Here is a 24,366-nt window from a genome sequence, read left to right as displayed (position 1 = left end):
TTAAGTCTTACCCAAGAAAACCGTTTTCCAAGTTGTTAATGGGTGGTGAAGTAGATATTGATTTCTGTGCTTTTCAGCTGTTTTGGTCAATCTGTTTTAGAAGGAGTCACCTAAATGGAAAGAAGAACAGGAGAAGGAAGATACTAGAAGGAAGCTGCAAACGACAGTTTTGGGGGATGTGAAACATTCTGTTTCTAGTAATAAACATCAAGTCCGTAAAGTTTCAGAAGACACAGCTTATGCGAGAAGTGAGTTTAAATATGATCCTGATTGCTCCTCTATAAGTATTAATGTTCAGTAAATAAAGTAAAATGATGATTATCCTCAAAGATGATAAACTTTCCTGTTACCTGTGAACCCTAGCCTGCTGTGGTAGAGAAGGTCTGCAGCTTTTGTTTTTTTTCGTTCTTACCTAACGGTCACAAATGGTGGTGCTGGATTCCTAATGATTACGTATGATGCAAGTTTCTTTATTAATTTTGTTGCTGTGTTCTCCTTGATGCCGTCTGAACAAAACAAGAAGCTAATCTAATCTATCTTCTGTGTGACAATATTGTTTCCCTTTCCGATGCTACTATCTGATTGAAAAGCTGTGGTTTTTCAGGGCTTCAGCCAAAAGCAGACCTGAGTCAAACTCAGAGAAGACTCTTCCAGTACCTCAACTTGTTCAGTTGTAGAATGTAGGAGATCTCTCCTTTGCTAAACCTTTGTGGGCTTGAGAGCATGACCAGCTCAGAGAGAGTTGGGTAATTTGGCATAGACCCCAGGGTGTGAAAACAGAAGATACTATTTCCATTGTCTGACTCCAGAGCACTGCTTGTTGCAGTAGACTTCTTCAGAGCATGTGTAGCTATTGGTCAGATGCTGCACAGAACATTGTCCAAACATGGTGAACGTAGCCATGTCAGCTGTCCTGCTTGGGCATCTTCTGCTGGAAAACAGATGAAGAGGAGTGAAGAGAATACTGTGATGTGACTGGATGTAAAGTTACCCTTGAGTGGGACTCACTGTTTGGTTTGTTCTTTGCTGTAGAATTACTGCTCGTCTTTCAGATCCTTTATTTGACTGATGGGGTATAAAAGTGTAGTGCAGTATATTTCTCAGTGTCTGTATTTCTCCTTTTTTTTTGTAGAAGCCCAACCCACAGTAGGAGCAGAGAAAAAGGAAGAGTCTGATTCTCCCTGGGATTCTGAGGTACTTTCTGTGATATGTGCATCTCCCCGGTCTGTGGGAGAGCCAGATGAGAACTACGTGAGAGCGTGCCATTGCGTTGAGCCCTGCCCCTGGTGAGGCTTATTTACCCCATATTGCTGCTGCTCTATGTCCTGTATCTGAGGGTCAACGAAATACTTGTAGTGTAGGTTCTGTGTGGAGATAGTACTGGGACAAAGTTAGGTTAAGCTTCTTGTATCGGCCCTTTGGTTGCAGGCTTTTGAGTTGATTTTCTAGCACAGTAGTGAAACAGAATAACTACTTCCCCTCAAGTCTTTGTTGTTGGGAAAAAAACTAATTCCCCACTCCTTTCTTAAAAATACAAGACTTTCTAGATAGCTTAATCGCTATCAGCTTTGCCTTTTTGGCCTTTAAGCAAATCAAATCTTGCTTTTGCAACGTAGTGATGCACTCACTCAACATTGTGGGACATGTGCCCCAGCAATGTAGGCTGATATTTGAATGCCAGGTGCAAATTTGATGCCAATGTTCAATCAACACAGAGCTGCAGCTTCTTGTTCACAATCAACATCTTGATTTCCTGTGTTAATTTCTTGTGTGGCTCTGTGATTTGCCAGCCTTAATCAACATTATGGAATAGTTTAGATGAATTGTGAGGATTTTTTTGCCCTTTTATTTAAAATGCAAAAGCCTTTCTTAGATTTTATTTTAAAAAAATTGTTTTGTACAAATTCTTACGCGTATGTACTGTATTGTACAGCCGTGTTCTGAAGGTCCGAGGAAAGCATCTCCTCCTGTGTTTCTCCCACCTGCAGTTGAACATGGAGTACGCTTGCAGAGTGTTTCAGGGGAGCACAACAAGGGTAACTATCTCATAGATTGGATTTGTCTGTGTTTATAGACAAGTGAACTTTTTCTTTTGTTTTCCTTGTTAGTCCTGTTGTTCAGTGAGTATGTGCTGTAGCAATGAAGTGCTTGGCTGATGTTAATTAACAGCAGTGAACACTGAACTTGCTGGCCTGCTTGATTAGTCCAGGCGGTTCTTGCGTTCATTATGTATACTTTTTGGATATGTGTTTGTTCGGGTGTTTTTCTTTGCTTTAGGTGGTTGCTTAAAGTGGTGGGAGTGGTATCTGGTTTAAGATTTAGCTGTGAACCCTAGCCTGCTGTGGTAGAGAAGGTCTGCAGCTTTTGTTGCTTTTCGTTCTTTCCTAAAGGTCACAAATGGTGGTGCTGGGTTCCTAATGATTATGTATGATGCAAGTTTCTTTATTAATTTTGTTGCTGTGTTCTCCTTGATCTGCACAAAACAAGTAGGTAGTCTAGTGTGCCTTGTGTGTGACACTATTGATTCCCTTTCTAATGGGTACTATCAGATTGAAAAGCTGTGGTTTTTCAGGGCTTCAGCCAAGAGCTGACCTGATTCAAAGTCAGAGAAGACTCTTCCAGTGCCTCACCTTGTTCAGTTGTAAAATGTAGGAGATCTCTCCTGTGCTACTCGTTTGTATGCTTGAGAGCATGACCTCAGAGAGAGGTGGGTGCTTAGGTACTCACCCCAGGGTCTCAGAGCAGAAGATAGTATGTCCGTCTCCAGAGGATATCTTGTTGCTGTAGATGTTTTCAGAGCTCGTGTAGCTATTGGTCAGTTGCTGCTCAGAAGGTGTGGAAGCAGCACTCACGGTGCATTCACTTTTCTCTTAGTGCATTTTATGTGCAAAGAGTTTATTTTGGAAAAGCGTGAATAGTCAGCACTCAGGCTGGAATCAGCAGTTATGGTTTTCCAGAGTGGACGCCATTGCTCCTGTCTGGCTCATTCCTGTAAATTTTCCTTGCGTTTCTGTGTGAGTCAATGCTGAGTTTGTTTTACATAATGGAGTAGCTTAGAAGAGAGAACTGACTGTGGTCTGCTCTAGATGGGAGTTTGGTGGTCAGAAGATACTAGACTTTGAAGTGATAAGATTTAAAATGCTTGCAGTGTTCTGGACTGTATTGGAGCTGTGAGCTTCTGTTTCATTCCTAAATGTCAGTTTCTTATGTATGTACCTGGTCAGAAGTTGCAGGATTATGAATCATGGTCAGGTGAGGTATCCCTTGATAGCACTAAGCAAGGAGCCGTGTGTGTTGGCAGCTTCCTCTTAGTGTGAGGTTGTTTTGTATCGTGCTTTTGTGGTATGTCCTGTAGAGTGGAATGTGATAGTAAGTGCCAGATGATGGAGGTGTAGGCAAGAGGGAAGATGACTCAGGGTGTCCATATGCTGAGACTGAAGCATGCTGGAGTTTCTTCCTTAACGTTGTCCCAACACGAGGGACATTGTCATGTCAGCCACCATTCTTATGCATCTTTTGCTGGAAAAGAAATGAAGAGGAGAAAACAGAATACTGTGATGTGACTGGGTGTAAAGCTACCGTTGAGTGTAACTCATTTCTCGGTTTGTCCTTTGCTGTAGTACTGTTACTCATCTTTCAGATCCTTTGTTTGACTGATGGGGTATAAAAGTGGAGTGCAGTAAATTCTCAGTGTCTCTCTTTGTCCATTTTTTTGTAGGTGCTCTGCCAGCAGTAGGAACAGAGAAAAAGGAAGAGTCTGATTCTCCCTGGGATTCTGAGGTACTTTCTGTGATATGTGCATCTCCCCGGTCTGTGGGAGAGCCAGATGAGAACTACGTGAGAGCTTGCCTTTGCGTTGAGCCCCGCCCCTGGTGAGGCTTATTTACCCCATGTTGCTGCTGCTCGATGTCCTGTATCTGAGGGTCATTGAAATACCTGTAGCGTAGGTTCTCTGTTGAGATAGTACTGGGACAAAGTTATGTCAGACTACTTACGTTGGCCTCCTGGCTGCAGGCTTTGGAGTTGATTTTCTAGCACAGTTTTAATACAGCAGTTTATTGCTGCTTTTAAACTTATGAACTTCTCAGGCATATTTTTGTGAGGATTTTTTTTTTCCTACTATTCAGATCTATTCTGCTGATCCAGTCAGAGTTTAACGGATGCCAATACACTGAGCAACCCAGACATTTAGATTTTTCTGTATAGAACCTCTGTCTTCTCTAGATAGACTTAATCCGATTTTGAAAATCATGTTCAGCAGACACCAAGTGTGCTGGCTGTGTTTATCCTTTCTGTCTGATAATTCTCAAGATGAGAGTGAGCAGGGTCTGTAGCTACTTCCCCTCTAGCCTTTGTTGTTGGGAAAAAAACTAATTCCCCACTCCTTTCTTAAAAATACAAGACTTTCTAGATAGCTTAATCGCTATCAGCTTTGCCTTTTTGGCCTTTAAGCAAATCAAATCTTGCTTTTGCAACGTAGTGATGCACTCACTCAACATTGTGGGACATGTGCCCCAGCAATGTAGGCTGATATTTGAATGCCAGGTGCAAATTTGATGCCAATGTTCAATCAACACAGAGCTGCAGCTTCTTGTTCACAATCAACATCTTGATTTCCTGTGTTAATTTCTTGTGTGGCTCTGTGATTTGCCAGCCTTAATCAACATTATGGAATAGTTTAGATGAATTGTGAGGATTTTTTTGCCCTTTTATTTAAAATGCAAAAGCCTTTCTTAGATTTTATTTTAAAAAAATTGTTTTGTACAAATTCTTACGCGTATGTACTGTATTATACAGCCGTGTTCTGAAGGTTCGAGGAAAGCATCTCCTCCTGTGTTTCTCCCACCTGCAGTTGAACATGGAGTACGCTTGCAGAGTGTTTCAGGGGAGCACAACAAGGGTAACTATCTCATAGATTGGATTTGTCTGTGTTTATAGACAAGTGAACTTTTTCTTTTGTTTTCCTTGTTAGTCCTGTTGTTCAGTGAGTATGTGCTGTAGCAATGAAGTGCTTGGCTGATGTTAATTAACAGCAGTGAACACTGAACTTGCTGGCCTGCTTGATTAGTCCAGGCGGTTCTTGCGTTCATTATGTATACTTTTTGGATATGTATTTGTTCGGGTGTTTTTCTTTGCTTTAAGTGGTTGCTTAAAGTGGTGGGAGTGGTATCTGGTTTAAGATTTAGCTGTGAACCCTAGCCTGCTGTGGTAGAGAAGGTCTGCAGCTTTTGTTGCTTTTCGTTCTTTCCTAAAGGTCACAAATGGTGGTGCTGGGTTCCTAATGATTATGTATGATGCAAGTTTCTTTATTAATTTTGTTGCTGTGTTCTCCTTGATCGGCACAAAACAAGTAGGTAGTCTAGTGTGCCTTGTGTGTGACACTATTGATTCCCTTTCTAATGGGTACTATCAGATTGAAAAGCTGTGGTTTTTCAGGGCTTCAGCCAAGAGCTGACCTGATTCAAAGTCAGAGAAGACTCTTCCAGTGCCTCACCTTGTTCAGTTGTAAAATGTAGGAGATCTCTCCTGTGCTACTCGCTTGTATGCTTGAGAGCATGACCTCAGAGAGAGGTGGGTGCTTAGGTACTCACCCCAGGGTCTCAGAGCAGAAGATAGTATGTCCGTCTCCAGAGGATATCTTGTTGCTGTAGATGTTTTCAGAGCTCGTGTAGCTATTGGTCAGTTGCTGCTCAGAAGGTGTGGAAGCAGCACTCACGGTGCATTCACTTTTCTCTTAGTGCATTTTATGTGCAAAGAGTTTATTTTGGAAAAGCGTGAATAGTCAGCACTCGGGCTGTAATCAGCAGTTACGGTTTTCCAGAGTGGACGCCATTGCTCCTGTCTGGCTCATTCCTGTAAATTTTCCTTGCGTTTCTATGTGAGTCAATGCTGAGTTTGTTTTACATAATGGAGTAGCTTAGAAGAGAGAACTGACTGTGGTCTGCTCTAGATGGGAGTTTGGTGGTCAGAAGATACTAGACTTTGAAGTGATAAGATTTAAAATGCTTGCAGTGTTCTGGACTGTATTGGAGCTGTGAGCTTCTGTTTCATTCCTAAATGTCAGTCCTTATGTATGTACCTGGTCAGAAGTTGCAGGATTATGAATCATGGTCAGGTGAGGTATCCCTTGATAGCACTAAGCAAGGAGCCGTGTGTGTTGGCAGCTTCCTCTTAGTGTGAGGTTGTTTTGTATCGTGCTTTTGTGGTATGTCCTGTAGAGTGGAATGTGATAGTAAGTGCCAGATGATGGAGGTGTAGGCAAGAGGGAAGATGACTCAGGGTGTCCATATGCTGAGACTGAAGCATGCTGGAGTTTCTTCCTTAACGTTGTCCCAACACGAGGGACATTGTCATGTCAGCCACCATTCTTATGCATCTTTTGCTGGAAAAGAAATGAAGAGGAGAAAACAGAATACTGTGATGTGACTGGGTGTAAAGCTACCGTTGAGTGTAACTCATTTCTTGGTTTGTCCTTTGCTGTAGTACTGTTACTCATCTTTCAGATCCTTTGTTTGACTGATGGGGTATAAAAGTGGAGTGCAGTAAATTCTCAGTGTCTCTCTTTGTCCATTTTTTTTGTAGGTGCTCTGCCAGCAGTAGGAACAGAGAAAAAGGAAGAGTCTGATTCTCCCTGGGATTCTGAGGTACTTTCTGTGATATGTGCATCTCCCCGGTCTGTGGGAGAGCCAGATGAGAACTACGTGAGAGCTTGCCTTTGCGTTGAGCCCCGCCCCTGGTGAGGCTTATTTACCCCATGTTGCTGCTGCTCGATGTCCTGTATCTGAGGGTCATTGAAATACTTGTAGCGTAGGTTCTCTGTTGAGATAGTACTGGGACAAAGTTATGTCAGACTACTTACGTTGGCCTCCTGGCTGCAGGCTTTGGAGTTGATTTTCTAGCACAGTTTTAATACAGCAGTTTATTGCTGCTTTTAAACTTATGAACTTCTCAGGCATATTTTTGTGAGGATTTTTTTTTTTCCTACTATTCAGATCTATTCTGCTGATCCAGTCAGAGTTTAACGGATGCCAATACACTGAGCAACCCAGACATTTAGATTTTTCTGTATAGAACCTCTGTCTTCTCTAGATAGACTTAATCCGATTTTGAAAATCATGTTCAGCAGACACCAAGTGTGCTGGCTGTGTTTATCCTTTCTGTCTGATAATTCTCAAGATGAGAGTGAGCAGGGTCTGTAGCTACTTCCCCTCTAGCCTTTGTTGTTGGGAAAAAAACTAATTCCCCACTCCTTTCTTAAAAATACAAGACTTTCTAGATAGCTTAATCGCTATCAGCTTTGCCTTTTTGGCCTTTAAGCAAATCAAATCTTCCTTTTGCAACGTAGTGATGCACTCACTCAACATTGTGGGACATGTGCCCCAGCAATGTAGGCTGATATTTGAATGCCAGGTGCAAATTTGATGCCAATGTTCAATCAACACAGAGCTGCAGCTTCTTGTTCACAATCAACATCTTGATTTCCTGTGTTAATTTCTTGTGTGGCTCTGTGATTTGCCAGCCTTAATCAACATTATGGAATAGTTTAGATGAATTGTGAGGATTTTTTTGCCCTTTTATTTAAAATGCAAAAGCCTTTGTTAGATTTTATTTTAAAAAAATTGTTTTGTACAAATTCCTACGCGTATGTACTGTATTGTACAGCCGTGTTCTGAAGGTTCGAGGAAAGCATCTCCTCCTGTGTTTCTCCCACCTGCAGTTGAACATGGAGTACGCTTGCAGAGTGTTTCAGGGGAGCACAACAAGGGTAACTATCTCATAGATTGGATTTGTCTGTGTTTATAGACAAGTGAACTTTTTCTTTTGTTTTCCTTGTTAGTCCTGTTGTTCAGTGAGTATGTGCTGTAGCAATGAAGTGCTTGGCTGATGTTAATTAACAGCAGTGAACACTGAACTTGCTGGCCTGCTTGATTAGTCCAGGCGGTTCTTGCGTTCATTATGTATACTTTTTGGATATGTGTTTGTTCGGGTGTTTTTCTTTGCTTTAAGTGGTTGCTTAAAGTGGTGGGAGTGGTATCTGGTTTAAGATTTAGCTGTGAACCCTAGCCTGCTGTGGTAGAGAAGGTCTGCAGCTTTTGTTGCTTTTCGTTCTTTCCTAAAGGTCACAAATGGTGGTGCTGGGTTCCTAATGATTATGTATGATGCAAGTTTCTTTATTAATTTTGTTGCTGTGTTCTCCTTGATCTGCACAAAACAAGTAGGTAGTCTAGTGTGCCTTGTGTGTGACACTATTGATTCCCTTTCTAATGGGTACTATCAGATTGAAAAGCTGTGGTTTTTCAGGGCTTCAGCCAAGAGCTGACCTGATTCAAAGTCAGAGAAGACTCTTCCAGTGCCTCACCTTGTTCAGTTGTAAAATGTAGGAGATCTCTCCTGTGCTACTCGTTTGTATGCTTGAGAGCATGACCTCAGAGAGAGGTGGGTGCTTAGGTACTCACCCCAGGGTCTCAGAGCAGAAGATAGTATGTCCGTCTCCAGAGGATATCTTGTTGCTGTAGATGTTTTCAGAGCTCGTGTAGCTATTGGTCAGTTGCTGCTCAGAAGGTGTGGAAGCAGCACTCACGGTGCATTCACTTTTCTCTTAGTGCATTTTATGTGCAAAGAGTTTATTTTGGAAAAGCATGAATAGTCAGCACTCAGGCTGGAATCAGCAGTTACGGTTTTCCAGAGTGGACGCCATTGCTCCTGTCTGGCTCATTGCTGTAAATTTTCCTTGCGTTTCTATGTGAGTCAATGCTGAGTTTGTTTTACATAATGGAGTAGCTTAGAAGAGAGAACTGACTGTGGTCTGCTCTAGATGGGAGTTTGGTGGTCAGAAGATACTAGACTTTGAAGTGATAAGATTTAAAATGCTTGCAGTGTTCTGGACTGTATTGGAGCTGTGAGCTTCTGTTTCATTCCTAAATGTCAGTTTCTTATGTATGTACCTGGTCAGAAGTTGCAGGATTATGAATCATGGTCAGGTGAGGTATCCCTTGATAGCACTAAGCAAGGAGCCGTGTGTGTTGGCAGCTTCCTCTTAGTGTGAGGTTGTTTTGTATCGTGCTTTTGTGATATGTCCTGTAGAGTGGAATGTGATAGTAAGTGCCAGATGATGGAGGTGTAGGCAAGAGGGAAGATGACTCAGGGTGTCCATATGCTGAGACTGAAGCATGCTGGAGTTTCTTCCTTAACGTTGTCCCAACACGAGGGACATTGTCATGTCAGCCACCATTCTTATGCATCTTTTGCTGGAAAAGAAATGAAGAGGAGAAAACAGAATACTGTGATGTGACTGGGTGTAAAGCTACCGTTGAGTGTAACTCATTTCTCGGTTTGTCCTTTGCTGTAGTACTGTTACTCATCTTTCAGATCCTTTGTTTGACTGATGGGGTATAAAAGTGGAGTGCAGTAAATTCTCAGTGTCTCTCTTTGTCCATTTTTTTGTAGGTGCTCTGCCAGCAGTAGGAACAGAGAAAAAGGAAGAGTCTGATTCTCCCTGGGATTCTGAGGTACTTTCTGTGATATGTGCATCTCCCCGGTCTGTGGGAGAGCCAGATGAGAACTACGTGAGAGCTTGCCTTTGCGTTGAGCCCCGCCCCTGGTGAGGCTTATTTACCCCATGTTGCTGCTGCTCGATGTCCTGTATCTGAGGGTCATTGAAATACCTGTAGCGTAGGTTCTCTGTTGAGATAGTACTGGGACAAAGTTATGTCAGACTACTTACGTTGGCCTCCTGGCTGCAGGCTTTGGAGTTGATTTTCTAGCACAGTTTTAATACAGCAGTTTATTGCTGCTTTTAAACTTATGAACTTCTCAGGCATATTTCTGTGAGGATTTTTTTTTTTCCTACTATTCAGATCTATTCTGCTGATCCAGTCAGAGTTTAACGGATGCCAATACACTGAACAACCCAGACATTTAGATTTTTCTGTATAGAACCTCTGTCTTCTCTAGATAGACTTAATCCGATTTTGAAAATCATGTTCAGCAGACACCAAGTGTGCTGGCTGTGTTTATCCTTTCTGTCTGATAATTCTCAAGATGAGAGTGAGCAGGGTCTGTAGCTACTTCCCCTCTTGCCTTTGTTGTTGGGAAAAAAACTAATTCCCCACTCCTTTCTTAAAAATACAAGACTTTCTAGATAGCTTAATCGCTATCAGCTTTGCCTTTTTGGCCTTTAAGCAAATCAAATCTTGCTTTTGCAACGTAGTGATGCACTCACTCAACATTGTGGGACATGTGCCCCAGCAATGTAGGCTGATATTTGAATGCCAGGTGCAAATTTGATGCCAATGTTCAATCAACACAGAGCTGCAGCTTCTTGTTCACAATCAACATCTTGATTTCCTGTGTTAATTTCTTGTGTGGCTCTGTGATTTGCCAGCCTTAATCAACATTATGGAATAGTTTAGATGAATTGTGAGGATTTTTTTCCCTTTTATTTAAAATGCAAAAGCCTTTCTTAGATTTTATTTAAAAAAAATTGTTTTGTACAAATTCTTACGTGTATGTACTGTATTGTACAGCCGTGTTCTGAAGGTTCGAGGAAAGCATCTCCTCCTGTGTTTCTCCCACCTGCAGTTGAACATGGAGTACGCTTGCAGAGTGTTTCAGGGGAGCACAACAAGGGTAACTATCTCATAGATTGGATTTGTCTGTGTTTATAGACAAGTGAACTTTTTCTTTTGTTTTCCTTGTTAGTCCTGTTGTTCAGTGAGTATGTGCTGTAGCAATGAAGTGCTTGGCTGATGTTAATTAACAGCAGTGAACACTGAACTTGCTGGCCTGCTTGATTAGTCCAGGCGGTTCTTGCGTTCATTATGTATACTTTTTGGATATGTGTTTGTTCGGGTGTTTTTCTTTGCTTTAGGTGGTTGCTTAAAGTGGTGGGAGGTGTATCTGGTTTAAGATTTAGCTGTGAACCCTAGCCTGCTGTGGTAGAGAAGGTCTGCAGCTTTTGTTGCTTTTCGTTCTTTCCTAAAGGTCACAAATGGTGGTGCTGGGTTCCTAATGATTATGTATGATGCAAGTTTCTTTATTAATTTTGTTGCTGTGTTCTCCTTGATCTGCACAAAACAAGTAGGTAGTCTAGTGTGCCTTGTGTGTGACACTATTGATTCCCTTTCTAATGGGTACTATCAGATTGAAAAGCTGTGGTTTTTCAGGGCTTCAGCCAAGAGCTGACCTGATTCAAAGTCAGAGAAGACTCTTCCAGTGCCTCACCTTGTTCAGTTGTAAAATGTAGGAGATCTCTCCTGTGCTACTCGTTTGTATGCTTGAGAGCATGACCTCAGAGAGAGGTGGGTGCTTAGGTACTCACCCCAGGGTCTCAGAGCAGAAGATAGTATGTCCGTCTCCAGAGGATATCTTGTTGCTGTAGATGTTTTCAGAGCTCGTGTAGCTATTGGTCAGTTGCTGCTCAGAAGGTGTGGAAGCAGCACTCACGGTGCATTCACTTTTCTCTTAGTGCATTTTATGTGCAAAGAGTTTATTTTGGAAAAGCGTGAATAGTCAGCACTCAGGCTGGAATCAGCAGTTATGGTTTTCCAGAGTGGACGCCATTGCTCCTGTCTGGCTCATTCCTGTAAATTTTCCTTGCGTTTCTGTGTGAGTCAATGCTGAGTTTGTTTTACATAATGGAGTAGCTTAGAAGAGAGAACTGACTGTGGTCTGCTCTAGATGGGAGTTTGGTGGTCAGAAGATACTAGACTTTGAAGTGATAAGATTTAAAATGCTTGCAGTGTTCTGGACTGTATTGGAGCTGTGAGCTTCTGTTTCATTCCTAAATGTCAGTTTCTTATGTATGTACCTGGTCAGAAGTTGCAGGATTATGAATCATGGTCAGGTGAGGTATCCCTTGATAGCACTAAGCAAGGAGCCGTGTGTGTTGGCAGCTTCCTCTTAGTGTGAGGTTGTTTTGTATCGTGCTTTTGTGGTATGTCCTGTAGAGTGGAATGTGATAGTAAGTGCCAGATGATGGAGGTGTAGGCAAGAGGGAAGATGACTCAGGGTGTCCATATGCTGAGACTGAAGCATGCTGGAGTTTCTTCCTTAACGTTGTCCCAACACGAGGGACATTGTCATGTCAGCCACCATTCTTATGCATCTTTTGCTGGAAAAGAAATGAAGAGGAGAAAACAGAATACTGTGATGTGACTGGGTGTAAAGCTACCGTTGAGTGTAACTCATTTCTTGGTTTGTCCTTTGCTGTAGTACTGTTACTCATCTTTCAGATCCTTTGTTTGACTGATGGGGTATAAAAGTGGAGTGCAGTAAATTCTCAGTGTCTCTCTTTGTCCATTTTTTTGTAGGTGCTCTGCCAGCAGTAGGAACAGAGAAAAAGGAAGAGTCTGATTCTCCCTGGGATTCTGAGGTACTTTCTGTGATATGTGCATCTCCCCGGTCTGTGGGAGAGCCAGATGAGAACTACGTGAGAGCTTGCCTTTGAGTTGAGCCCCGCCCCTGGTGAGGCTTATTTACCCCATGTTGCTGCTGCTCGATGTCCTGTATCTGAGGGTCATTGTAGCGTACCTACCTGTAGCGTAGGTTCTCTGTTGAGATAGTACTGGGACAAAGTTATGTCAGACTACTTACGTTGGCCTCCTGGCTGCAGGCTTTGGAGTTGATTTTCTAGCACAGTTTTAATACAGCAGTTTATTGCTGCTTTTAAACTTATGAACTTCTCAGGCATATTTTTGTGAGGATTTTTTTTTTCCTACTATTCAGATCTATTCTGCTGATCCAGTCACAGTTTAACGGATGCCAATACACTGAGCAACCCAGACATTTAGATTTTTCTGTATAGAACCTCTGTCTTCTCTAGATAGACTTAATCCGATTTTGAAAATCATGTTCAGCAGACACCAAGTGTGCTGGCTGTGTTTATCCTTTCTGTCTGATAATTCTCAAGATGAGAGTGAGCAGGGTCTGTAGCTACTTCCCCTCTAGCCTTTGTTGTTGGGAAAAAAACTAATTCCCCACTCCTTTCTTAAAAATACAAGACTTTCTAGATAGCTTAATCGCTATCAGCTTTGCCTTTTTGGCCTCTAAGCAAATCAAATCTTGCTTTTGCAACGTAGTGATGCACTCACTCAACATTGTGGGACATGTGCCCCAGCAATGTAGGCTGTTATTTGAATGCCAGGTGCAAATTTGATGCCAATGTTCAATCAACACAGAGCTGCAGCTTCTTGTTCACAATCAACATCTTGATTTCCTGTGTTAATTTCTTGTGTGGCTCTGTGATTTGCCAGCCTTAATCAACATTATGGAATAGTTTAGATGAATTGTGAGGATTTTTTTGCCCTTTTATTTAAAATGCAAAAGCCTTTCTTAGATTTTATTTAAAAAAAATTGTTTTGTACAAATTCTTACGCGTATGTACTGTATTGTACAGCCGTGTTCTGAAGGTCCGAGGAAAGCATCTCCTCCTGTGTTTCTCCCACCTGCAGTTGAACATGGAGTACGCTTGCAGAGTGTTTCAGGGGAGCACAACAAGGGTAACTATCTCATAGATTGGATTTGTCTGTGTTTATAGACAAGTGAACTTTTTCTTTTGTTTTCCTTGTTAGTCCTGTTGTTCAGTGAGTATGTGCTGTAGCAATGAAGTGCTTGGCTGATGTTAATTAACAGCAGTGAACACTGAACTTGCTGGCCTGCTTGATTAGTCCAGGCGGTTCTTGCGTTCATTATGTATACTTTTTGGATATGTATTTGTTCGGGTGTTTTTCTTTGCTTTAAGTGGTTGCTTAAAGTGGTGAGAGTGGTATCTGGTTTAAGATTTATCTGTCTGAGGATTTGGATATTTCTGGATAATCAGCAGAAGAAAAATATCATTTGGTTGATCTTTTTGTTTGTTTATTTAATTTTTTTTAGTTTCCTGTTTTTCTTTAAAAACTAAAATATGTGGGCAAATTCTTGTTATGTTTCTGCGGGTTTCCACCTGCAGCTCATGGCATTTGCTTTATGACCATCCTGATTGATCATAAGTGTGCTGGAAAGTTTTGCTATTGGAATAAAGCTTTTATCTTTTTGAGAGTGCTTTGGCAATGTGGCTTATAATATGGATTCAATGACATAGCCTAAAAGGCAAGTCCAATTTTATTTTTGTAAGCAGACACCAAATCTTAGCAAGCTTCTGGAATCCATAAATCAACTTACCAATTGTCTTTAATGTCTGCTTCATATGATTCTGCTAAGCTTGAAATCAGTGTGGGAGGGGTGAAGAGGTGACTGTGGTAGTCTTTCTAATGTATTTCCATGTTACTTGACCACCTAGTGTTCGAAAATCAAGTCTTGATGATTTGTTTTTAGTATTTATTTAGATTTATTATCTGTCTGAATGCGATCTCTTTTCACTAACATATCAGATACACCACTTGGCAGCACTTCCCTGTCTACCAAAGAATCCATCCATGATATTTCTCCAATTTAGAGAGATGAGCTCTCTAGGTAGCTAACATCAGTTGCTATTTCTTTATCCTCCACTCTAGTCACTCCATAATAGAAGGTTGTCTGGGCCTTGGAAAGTACCTCCTTTCTTAAACTCTTTAAAAACAAGTGTGATGTTTCCCTTTCTCCTGTCACTAAGGGTTTTACCTGACTGCCACAACTCTTTAAATATGGTGGATAGTGACTTAGCAACCTAATTTACCCATGATCTTGGAGGTCTTTTCCATCCTTTGTGTTTCTGTGATTCTGTGAGTTCTTGTTTTGTCTGTTTTATGTAGTCATGTGAAATGTAGTCCAGTGATGGTGTGGGACGTGGCAAAGTTAGATAGGAAAAACAGTCTTTTCATAGCTCATTTTATGTCATCATTTCATGTATTTTCTGTTCATCCTTCCTCGTGTCTGTTTTTTTTCTATAATCCATGTATTTGCTCAAAGATCAGGTATTAAGAAATATATGTGAAAGTTTGTCTCAGACTCCTATGTTTGGGTTTCAGCAAGCTGTATTTCTTCTGCAGAGTGTTATAATTCCTATGGTACAAGTATTTCTAACTCTAAAAGGGTTAAACGAGACCCTTTGTGGCACAAAACAAGGAGAAATGAAAGTAGCTAGAGGAATCTAGCCGATTGCTGTCTAGCATACAGTGTGTCATGTATGTATAAATATAGTTCTACATGTAAACCATTTGAGATTCTTAAAGGTGTATTTCTGACTGATTTTCATCAAATTTCCCTTAGGAATGAAAGGGAAAATGCCCTGAGAGGGATTAGTTCGCACAGAGGCATCTTCAAACTGTTTTGTAATATTATGTTCAAATCATAAATAATCATACGCTTGAGAGGCTGTGTTAGTTTGTGCTATTTTCTCACAAATGCAATGATTCAGGATGTACTCTAGGTATAATTAATTTGTAATAAGTCATGTTCGTTATAAAGATGTAATTTTTTCACTGTAGGTGAGCGCTCAGAATCTACCGTTCATGTGTCATCATCAGCTAAAAAAGAGATGGTCAAGGATGCCACTGAAAACTTTGGGAGGCAGGTATGTGAAACCAAATATTGTGTTTTTCCTTGCGTGCAATTCTGAGAAACAGTGCAGTCATGTGGTGGGTTTTTTGTTTTTTCCTATGCAAAATACATACTCATTTGGGAGCAAAATTTTATATCATGTGATTATTTCTTTGACAAAACACGCCAGATTTTCCTCTGTGTATTAGAAAGATTAAGTAAAAACCTGAAATATGATCTGTCAGTGCTTTCTCTGCCTCTGCAAAATATCTCCTTATCTGATCAAGTTAGTAAGTGTTCGAAAATATTTTTTGAAGGTCATTATGGAGGAATATAGGCTAGGCGTCCTGTTTGTATTGAGCATACAGGACTGGGTAGGGATCTTCATTGAGTGTCTGGAGTCTTCTGTAATACCTCAAGGGAAGTGGAGGAAGTAATATCATCATACATCCAAGGCACTGTGGAAGAGGGATGTGATTCATTTCAGCAGGTAGAGAGCGGAACTTAAGTATTGGAAGGTGGTAGCAGATGTGCAAAGTGAATGGAGCTTGGAAATGAAGTGGCTGAGGCAGGTGGTGACTGAGATGCTCTCCATTGTGAAAGATTTTTGTGGAGTTACGATGTGGAAGGAGAAAAGGGCCTCTATAACCAGAGTAAGAAGGACAATAGTTGTGGTTCCTTGGGATGCCAAGGCTGCAGACCTTGTTCAGAAGGGAACACAAACCAAGGGCAACTTTGCAGGGACTGTGAAGTCAGAGATAGTGAGAAGGCTGGAGAGAGGAGCTGGTCAGTGAGCTTGAGGCATGGTACCGTTTGGATAGATGTCTCAGTTCTTGATTTTGGGCTGAGGGCAGGAATGAACAGGTATTCCTTGTAAATATTTGTCTTGGGAGCTTGGAATAGAATTTAATAATTCTGACTCTGAGGAGCATAAGTGATTGTAATGTAGCCAGTCCCTTGTGGTGGTTAGTAAAAAAGCTTGTTATGATCACTCACGCTTGTTATGAACGCTCACCAGCAGGGGGTTTAAAGGGACAGTCAGTAGAAAGTAATGGAGTATGGGAAAATTTGGGCAGTTGTGTTTTCTGTTGTTACTGATTGGTTTTGATCTGTTTGATTGGTTTATGTTTGTAAACTAGATCCTTCTGTTTTGAGGAAAAAATAAATAAGGTATCTTTGTTTTGTTGTTGTTGTATGATGGGATGAGTTTGCAATGTAAATTATATGGCTTAACGGTAATTTCATTTTTCTTGGTAATTTTTCTGTCTTTACCTGCTTACTTAAGGATAAATATGTTTTAGAAACTTGATAGAAAATACAGCACATGAAAAGCAGACTGACAAAGCAGAAATTTCTCATCAGGAAGCCCTAGCAGAAAATGAGGAATCCCACAGTGCTGACAAGCAGTTAAGTCTAAAGCTGTGGGAAGAAAGATACAAAAAATGTGGATTGAAAAAGAGAAAAGGGAGTTGAAAAGAAATTTTACAAACATTACAGCAGAGCTGAAGCAGCTGTTTGGTGAAATTAATGAATCTGAGAAAGCTCCATCCCTTGTGGCAGAAGTGTCAGAAGATGACCTCATTGAAGAATTGAAGAGTCTTTGTGTTTCGTCTTGTGTGACAGAATCAAGTGATAAGTTAGAAAGTAAAGGTGAATTTGGAGATGTGAAACTTAATGTAGACCTAAAAGAACCCAAACCTGAAATAGTTATTCCGAGTCTCTGTGTCCTTCCTGATCACAATAACTTAAATGCGAGCATGGAAAATACCTGGAGAATACCAGATGAAGAAGGCTGCACTAATTACACAGATAATACAAAAGTACATCTATCAAAAGCAGAGGAAATGGAAGAGAATGAGAATGGGATTAGTAGAGATGTAGAGGGAAGTCCTGAGTATTCCCTGAGACATTGTTTAAAAACAAATATTTGGGATGACATTTCTAATAATCTTCCTAATATAAGACCTGTTTCCACAAATGGTGAAAGTACACTTGGCTTTATAAGTGAGAAGAAAATTGGCAAGGACATCTGTCTTAGTGACAGTGTTCCCAGAGACTGCCTTATCAAAAACAAGGAAATAGGAGAAACAGAAATCGAAAATCTTTTCCCGCATGCTCAGCAACCTTGTGGCATGCTGAAAAGGAATCTGGATGAAGAACTAAAACAAGATGTGGAAAGATTTAAGAGTAAGGTAGGAATGCTGCAAATGGTATTCCTGGCTTTGGAAAAAGAGAAGGTAGAGCTACAAAAAGAGGTAGAAGTTCACCTGCTTTTCCTTATTCTTTAGTCTTTCTCAGTATCAGTGGTCCTGTTCATGTTAGCTATTGATCATTAAAAGAAGGTGCTTTGTGCAAATTGGTTTTTTTGTCTTAAGAGAAGAACGTTACTCATAAATAAGGAAAGCAGTGGAGAACTGTGCTTTTCCCCATAATGTAATCAGAAGCTTTTGAGAAAGCAAAGTGTATTGTTTCAGTTTGACAATAGGTGGCAGTCATTTCCAGTGTAAGTAGTTATCACCTCATTACCATAAAAAGAAATTCATACAAATACACCAGTTTTGATTGTCGATCAAGGAATGAAAATAGCTTCTGAACAGGGTCTTGATTTATCTCTTCATTTGCTGTGGTTTGTGCATGGTGTGCCTTCATTGCCTCTCACTAAAATTCCTGATTGCTGTGAAGCTGTTTCTGCTTTTGAGTTCAGTTTGCTTTTTTCCTCATCATTAAGGAAGTACGACATCATACATCCACTCATACTTTGTGTTTCTACAACTACTGTTGTGTAGTCCATCTGATTTCTTACCCATCAGTAATGCTTCTATTGTTTGTTTCCTTAGGGCTGCTTTGCTTTTTTGTTTTTGTTTGATTGTTATACTTCAAATCAAGAGTGAATTCAGAGTATATTTGTTGACTTGGTACATTTTGTAGAGTAATTTTGGGGGAAAATCTTTTTTATTTTACATTATTTTAAAAGTCAAGCTTAGATTATTTGGTCTTGGATCTCCTTTAGAATCAGAAAAATATATGAAGCTTAATTTTCTCTTCATAGGTTGAGAAGGAAAAAAGGAAGCAGAAACATTTCAAAATGCAAGCAGTGGAGAAACAGGAAAGTCTTGATAAATCAAATACACCAGTGGGCAATATTACCCATCAACCAGTAAAAGAAAAGCTTGCTCTAAGGAAGAATGAAAAAATGATAGAAGAAAAACACACAAAGAATTCTTCATCTGAGGAGAGACCAAAATTACTTGAAATGCCAGTAAAAGGGTAAGCTAATAAAATAATCCGTAGAATTAGATTGTTTTAAATCTTGTAATTGAAGCACTTTCCTCGGTATTGAAAGCTATGCTGAGTAGTCCCCTGCTCCCCAAACTGTTTTAAAAGTATATTTTTCAAAGAACTAAATGCACAGTGGAGGTTCAGATTAATTTTGCTGGAGGTGATAGAGGTCTTAATCACAGAATCATAGAATGGCCCAGGTTCAAAAGGACCACAATGATCATCTAGTTTCAACCCCCCTGCTATGTGCAGGGTCACCAACCACCAGACCAGGCTTCCCAGAGAATTTCTTCCTTAACACTGACTCTAATCGTGTCTTTAGAATCTTACCTCCTATGCCTAATAAATTAATCAAGAACGAATTCAAAGCCCTTGCACGTGGGATGGAGGAAGCCCTTGTGTACACAGTGAAATGCTCTGGCTGGTGAGCTGATTCGCTGAGAAGCCTCTGGGGGCTTTGGCAGAGATTAAGTGCAACATGAGTCAGAATGATCTTGCAGCTGAGAAGGCCAGCAGCATCCTGGGTTGCAGAGTCAAGAAGCTGAAGGGAGGAGTCCATCCCTACTTAGCATCTAGTTGGTCTGTGTCTGGAGCACTGGGTCCAACTTTTGGCCTCCAAGTACTTGTGTGCATTTCTTTTTATGGCCTTCAAGAGATCGTAGTCAACATGTGTGAGTTCAGTAGAGGCTTTCCAGGCTGATCACAGAGCATGAAACTCTGTGAGAATAAGCTGAGGGAAATAAACTTCAGGATGTGCCTGCAGTCTCCCAGTACGTGGAAGGGGATTGTAAGTAAGACAAAGCCGTTCCTGATTTGTCCTGGATTTGATTCTAAACATTTTTCAGAATTCCCAAACATCTGTAAATAGAAGGAATTAATTTTTTCTTCTATGTAAAATCTCAAAACAGTATTAGCTATACATGATAAAAGCTGTACTTTTTGGGAAGCTAAAGACTACATGTAAATCTTTCTCCTTTAGAATAAGCTGCTTCAATACTGATGTTACAGCCAATGTTTTGAACTACTTGTTAGTGGTTGCTGATATTCAAATCTTTTTTTGAACACTATCCTTATCCTTTAATTTATTAAAAGAAATGAAAAGGTTCATCCGCACATGGTAAGCAGTTGTTATAGTCTTAGGGAAGGCTTCTTAAAAGTTTTTGATTTGTCTTAGATAAGTGATGTGATGTTTTATCGGTATTACTTGCAGTCATTATGAATCTGTACTATATAGGTGATGATCAACTTATTAAAAACAGTGTATTTTTGTTAGTAAAAGTTCGTGGTTTACTGTTCATGTTTACCTATGTCGACATGGAAATACATGATGAATTTTGTACATCACTTAAGGGCTTATTTGTCAGTCTTGTGCAGCTCATGTATAACGTGTCTTCCACCACTAATGGAATGAAATTAGAGTGATGTTAAAAGTTTAAAATTGCAGAAAAACTTCTATATTTGAAAAGGTGTGACATTTCTACAGTTTTAAGTTGTTTCTCCTGGTTCATGATGTGGCATATTTACTTTTTTGTCAGTGCTTTAATTCCTCAAATACTCTCTTTTAAATCCCAGATTTTCTGTGAAACAAGGAGAGGAAAAGAGACATAGAGCTGAAATGCGATATGAAAAAACAAGAAAGCAACTAAAGAGGGAAGAGGATCAATATTCTAGAGAGACAGAGGAAAAACAACAACTTGAGTTTCGTGTAAGGAATTTAGAAACAGAGTTAATAACGCTGAAACAGCTCAAGAAACAGGTATATTAAATATATATCTTCTGTTTTTCTGTTTCTTTCAAACTGATATTTTATGCTAGTATGTTCAACTTGTTGGTGAAAGAGACATTAGGTAATTATCTTGGTGCATTTTGAGGACCATTGTCATGAAACCAGCGTGAACAAACAAGTTCATGATACCTTTTCACATTTTTCAGAATTATAGTTTGATTTGTGCTTCAGGCAAAGCTTCTCTTTGAGTTATTTTTCCTAATTACTACAGAACTCTGTGCGCGTGTGTGTATATGTATGTCTATATCTATATATCTATATATATATTATATGTGTATATATATATAATGTTTTTATTATTATTGGTTTTTTTCTTCAGAAGGAAATTACAGTTACTGTTTGTAGTATTCTTTCAAGTATACTTACATGAATTTAAATTTAGGCCTAAATGTTACTGTTTACCTGATAATCTGTAAATTGCCTCAGTTGCTTACAATCAAGACTGAATCCAGAAAAACTCTCACCTTTATTTTTATTACAAGTTTAGTGGCTTATTTAATGCAATTGAGATGATGATGTTCTCACTGTACACAACCTGCATGAATTCTTCAGTTCTTACATACAGTTTTGAGGGTCTTTTCACTGGCCTTTACCTACTTTTCAGCATTCCTGTCATGGTTCTACGCAGTTTGAAATATACCTCGGAAATTCGGTCTGTTGTGTTGTATTTTTCCCCATAAATAGTAAGCCTCAAATTTTCAGAACTTGTATTTGCAAACATATTAAGAACATGTGAAAGTGGTCATTAAGGATCCTCAGTGGCCACGTTGCTCTGGCAGAAGCAGTAAGTAGTTAGCATCACCTCTTTCAGTCTGCCTGGATTTAACAGGGACATCATTGGCATTAGTTTACCTCCTGGTCTGCTGTTCAGCTGGTCAGTCCTCTTCTGTGTCTCACTTCATTAATAGCCTTTGGAAATCTCATACAACTCAATTTATCCAGCAGTATTGCTAGATTTTGGTAAACTGAAAATGGATTGGCACATTTTCTGAAGCATTTCTAAATATTAGTAGAAGAGATGCAGACTTAAGACCTTGCAGTGGGGTAAAGTAAGTGTAGTTATTGTGCTTTTGGAAATCTTAGTCATTTGTTTTGTGCAGTTCTTAGTGTTAGTGCTCATATTGATGAATAGATGTTTTTAAATCTTTGACTGTAAGCATATGAGTGTCCATCTCTGGTTTTAGTATGTATATGTAGTTTGTTAGAAAGATAACTTGGGTTTCTACTTAAACTCTGTATGTTTCCAAGAATAGTAGTTCTAGTTTGTTTGTTTTTTTCTTGTGTTATAGAGGGAGATTCATTAAGTATAAAACTTCTATGATGCTGATTTGTGCAAAGGACTCACACTATCCTTATAACTTTCAATTCAGATAAATCTAAAGATGTTTGTTTGCAAACATGGAAAATTGATATGCAGGTCATTCTATGATTTTATGATAAATGACTCTTAATAGAATTAATAGAATGTAAGAATAAAAAGAATGAAATAGGAAGGTATTGCTAATTCTGATTTTGTTCAAGATTCACAAGTTCAACTATATTACTGTAGGTTGAAGAAGAGCGTGATGAAACACAGAGACAGCTCTCTAATGAAAGGAGTGCTAGAGCTCTGCAAGAAGGAATTTTGAGCAACCACCTGTGGAGACAGAAGGAGCTGGAAGAAGAGACAAGAAAAACTATTAGGAAAAATTCAGAGGTAAGCAGTTCCATTCCTAATTAATTTGGTTATACTTCACTGTGCTCATTCTAAAACCTTAAGAAAAATAACCTTTTGTGCCTTTTCGTGGATTATCTACAGTTTATCAATATAACCAAATTTTGTTACTGTTGTCTAAAAACTCTGAATAGCATCATCAATCCCACATAGACCTGAATTGCATGTGGAAGTAGGAAGCCACTGGAAAATAAGACATTGTGTTCCCAGTCTCTTAAACTGCCTGCTGTTCTTCACTGTATAGTTGTTACAATCATTTCTAAGGTTTCTACCCGTGAAATGTCCAGATATCTGGAGATTCACTAGGAAAGAAGCTGGCTGAGGCTGTTTGTGATCCTATTACTTGGCTTTTGAATTCGTTATTATACTGTCATCACTTTCTTGTTTCCATGTCCTTCATCTTTTTGCTTAATAAATTATTTTTATCACAGCCCATGAGTTCTGTTTTGTTTCCTGTTCTCTCCCTCATCCCACTTAGTGATGAGAGTGTGGTGCCTAGCTGCCTGATGGGTTAAACCTGAATTTATTTCCCAACTAACTATTCATTATTGTCCTTTATCACACAGAAATCTGACACTAATGACAGAGAAAAGGATCTGCTACACAGAAATCAGTTACTGCAAGAAGAGATTGCTATGCTAAGACTAGAACTCGATCAAGTAAAACTTAAGCACCAGGAGGATGAAGGAAAATACTTAGAGGAAAATGAGTCTTTGAAAGAAAAGAATGATTCTCTTCAGAAGGAACTTAAACTGAGTGAGGAAACCTTAACACAGACAGTATTTCAGTACAATGGACAGCTGAATTTACTCAAGACGGAATCTGCAATGCTAACTTCCAAGCTTGAACAGAAAAAAGAAAGCAAAGACAGACTGGAAACAGAGATTGAATCATTCTGTTCCCGCTTGAATGCAGTGGTTCAAGATCTCGAACATCATCAGTCATTGAAAAGTGATGCCGAACGAACATTTCAGAGAGAACGTGATGAATGGCTTCGTTTACAAGACAAGCTCCATCGTGAGCTCTCTGAGGTGCGAGAGAGCAACAAGAGCTTGTCTCAGCAGCTGAGTAAAACGGAAAGCAAAGTTAATAGTCTAGAAAACGAGCTTCACCAGTTGGAACAAACACTTCGAGAAAAAACACTGCTTTTAGAAATGACACAAAAAGACTTAAATCAAGCCCAGTGTCAAGCAAAAGAAAATGAGCATGCGTGGCAACTTGAGAAAGATCAAGTCAGTAAATTTATGATAAAGCATGAATCTATGCAGGAACAATTGGCCCAGCTCCAAAGTGAAAACCTTTTACTCCGTCAGCAGCTGGAAGATTTGCGGAACAAGGAGATCATCAAAGAAAAGGTTGTGAATGATGTCCAGGACAGATTTCATGATATGTTCAACAAACTCAGAGCTGACAGTGAAAAGCAGGTTTACCTCATGGAAGAGAGAAACAAGGAATTAAATACCAAGTTTACTGATTTAAAGGAACAAGTCTTTAAATATGAGACTGACAAAGTAGAAAGAGAGGTAAGCTATACAATTAGAATAAATTAAAATGTTTCAATTCATAAAATGATTTTGTATTTCTAAATGCATCAGGTGTAAGTTTTACACATAGGACCAAATTGTGTTGTTTTGTTGTGGTTCATTGTTTTTTCTCTTAGAATTAAGGAGGACCGGTAAATGACTGAACTGTATAATATAGTCAGTTTAAAGGAGTAAAGTCAAGTTTCATGTTTTTCCTCATGTTTATCTGTTTCCTTAGGGTTTGGTCAGACAGCTGCAGCAGGAGCTTGCTGATGCTCTTAAAAAGCAGTCTATGTCAGAAGCTTCCCTTGTAGTTACTACATGCTACCGCAGTGACCTTGAGGAAGACAAATTGCACTTGCAGAAGGAACTGGACAGGGTTAAAGCTAAGGTACAGAGAGGCTGTAACTTACACATAAAATCTGAGGGTGATTTTTCCCTGTTTCTGGTGAAGAAGAGAAAAATAATGTTCTGAGAGCAAGTACCAGAGAGAGCTAAGGAGGTTAGCAGTGATACCCTGTCATAATTCATGAAGCTGGTGAAATCTTTGCCAGCTGGCCTCCTCCTCTGTAGTGAAAGATAAGTGTTACTAGAATCATCAAAAAGCC

General features: G+C 39.7%; 1 protein-coding gene across 1 annotated transcript in view; it reads left to right on the top strand.

The window, feature by feature from the left end:
* The window catches only part of LOC146756747 (uncharacterized), a 252,104-nt gene that overhangs the window by 216,038 nt on the left and 11,700 nt on the right, over nucleotides 1-24,366 (top strand). Inside the window, exons 15-23 of the mRNA XM_085524253.1 lie at nucleotides 101-248; nucleotides 1,133-1,288; nucleotides 16,864-17,743; nucleotides 18,156-18,159; nucleotides 18,506-18,723; nucleotides 20,308-20,491; nucleotides 22,071-22,217; nucleotides 22,802-23,758; nucleotides 23,997-24,149. Of these exons, the coding sequence (XP_085380379.1) occupies nucleotides 101-248; nucleotides 1,133-1,288; nucleotides 16,864-17,743; nucleotides 18,156-18,159; nucleotides 18,506-18,723; nucleotides 20,308-20,491; nucleotides 22,071-22,217; nucleotides 22,802-23,758; nucleotides 23,997-24,149 (2,847 nt within the window). The remainder of the gene's footprint in view (nucleotides 1-100; nucleotides 249-1,132; nucleotides 1,289-16,863; nucleotides 17,744-18,155; nucleotides 18,160-18,505; nucleotides 18,724-20,307; nucleotides 20,492-22,070; nucleotides 22,218-22,801; nucleotides 23,759-23,996; nucleotides 24,150-24,366) is intronic.

Source organism: Coturnix japonica, chromosome 26, assembly GCF_054131305.1.
Source record: "Coturnix japonica strain WE chromosome 26, WE-NBRP24, whole genome shotgun sequence".
Taxonomy (NCBI): Eukaryota; Metazoa; Chordata; class Aves; order Galliformes; family Phasianidae; genus Coturnix; species Coturnix japonica.
Note: the sequence above shows the minus strand (reverse complement) of the source record. Positions and strands in the feature narration are given on the sequence as shown.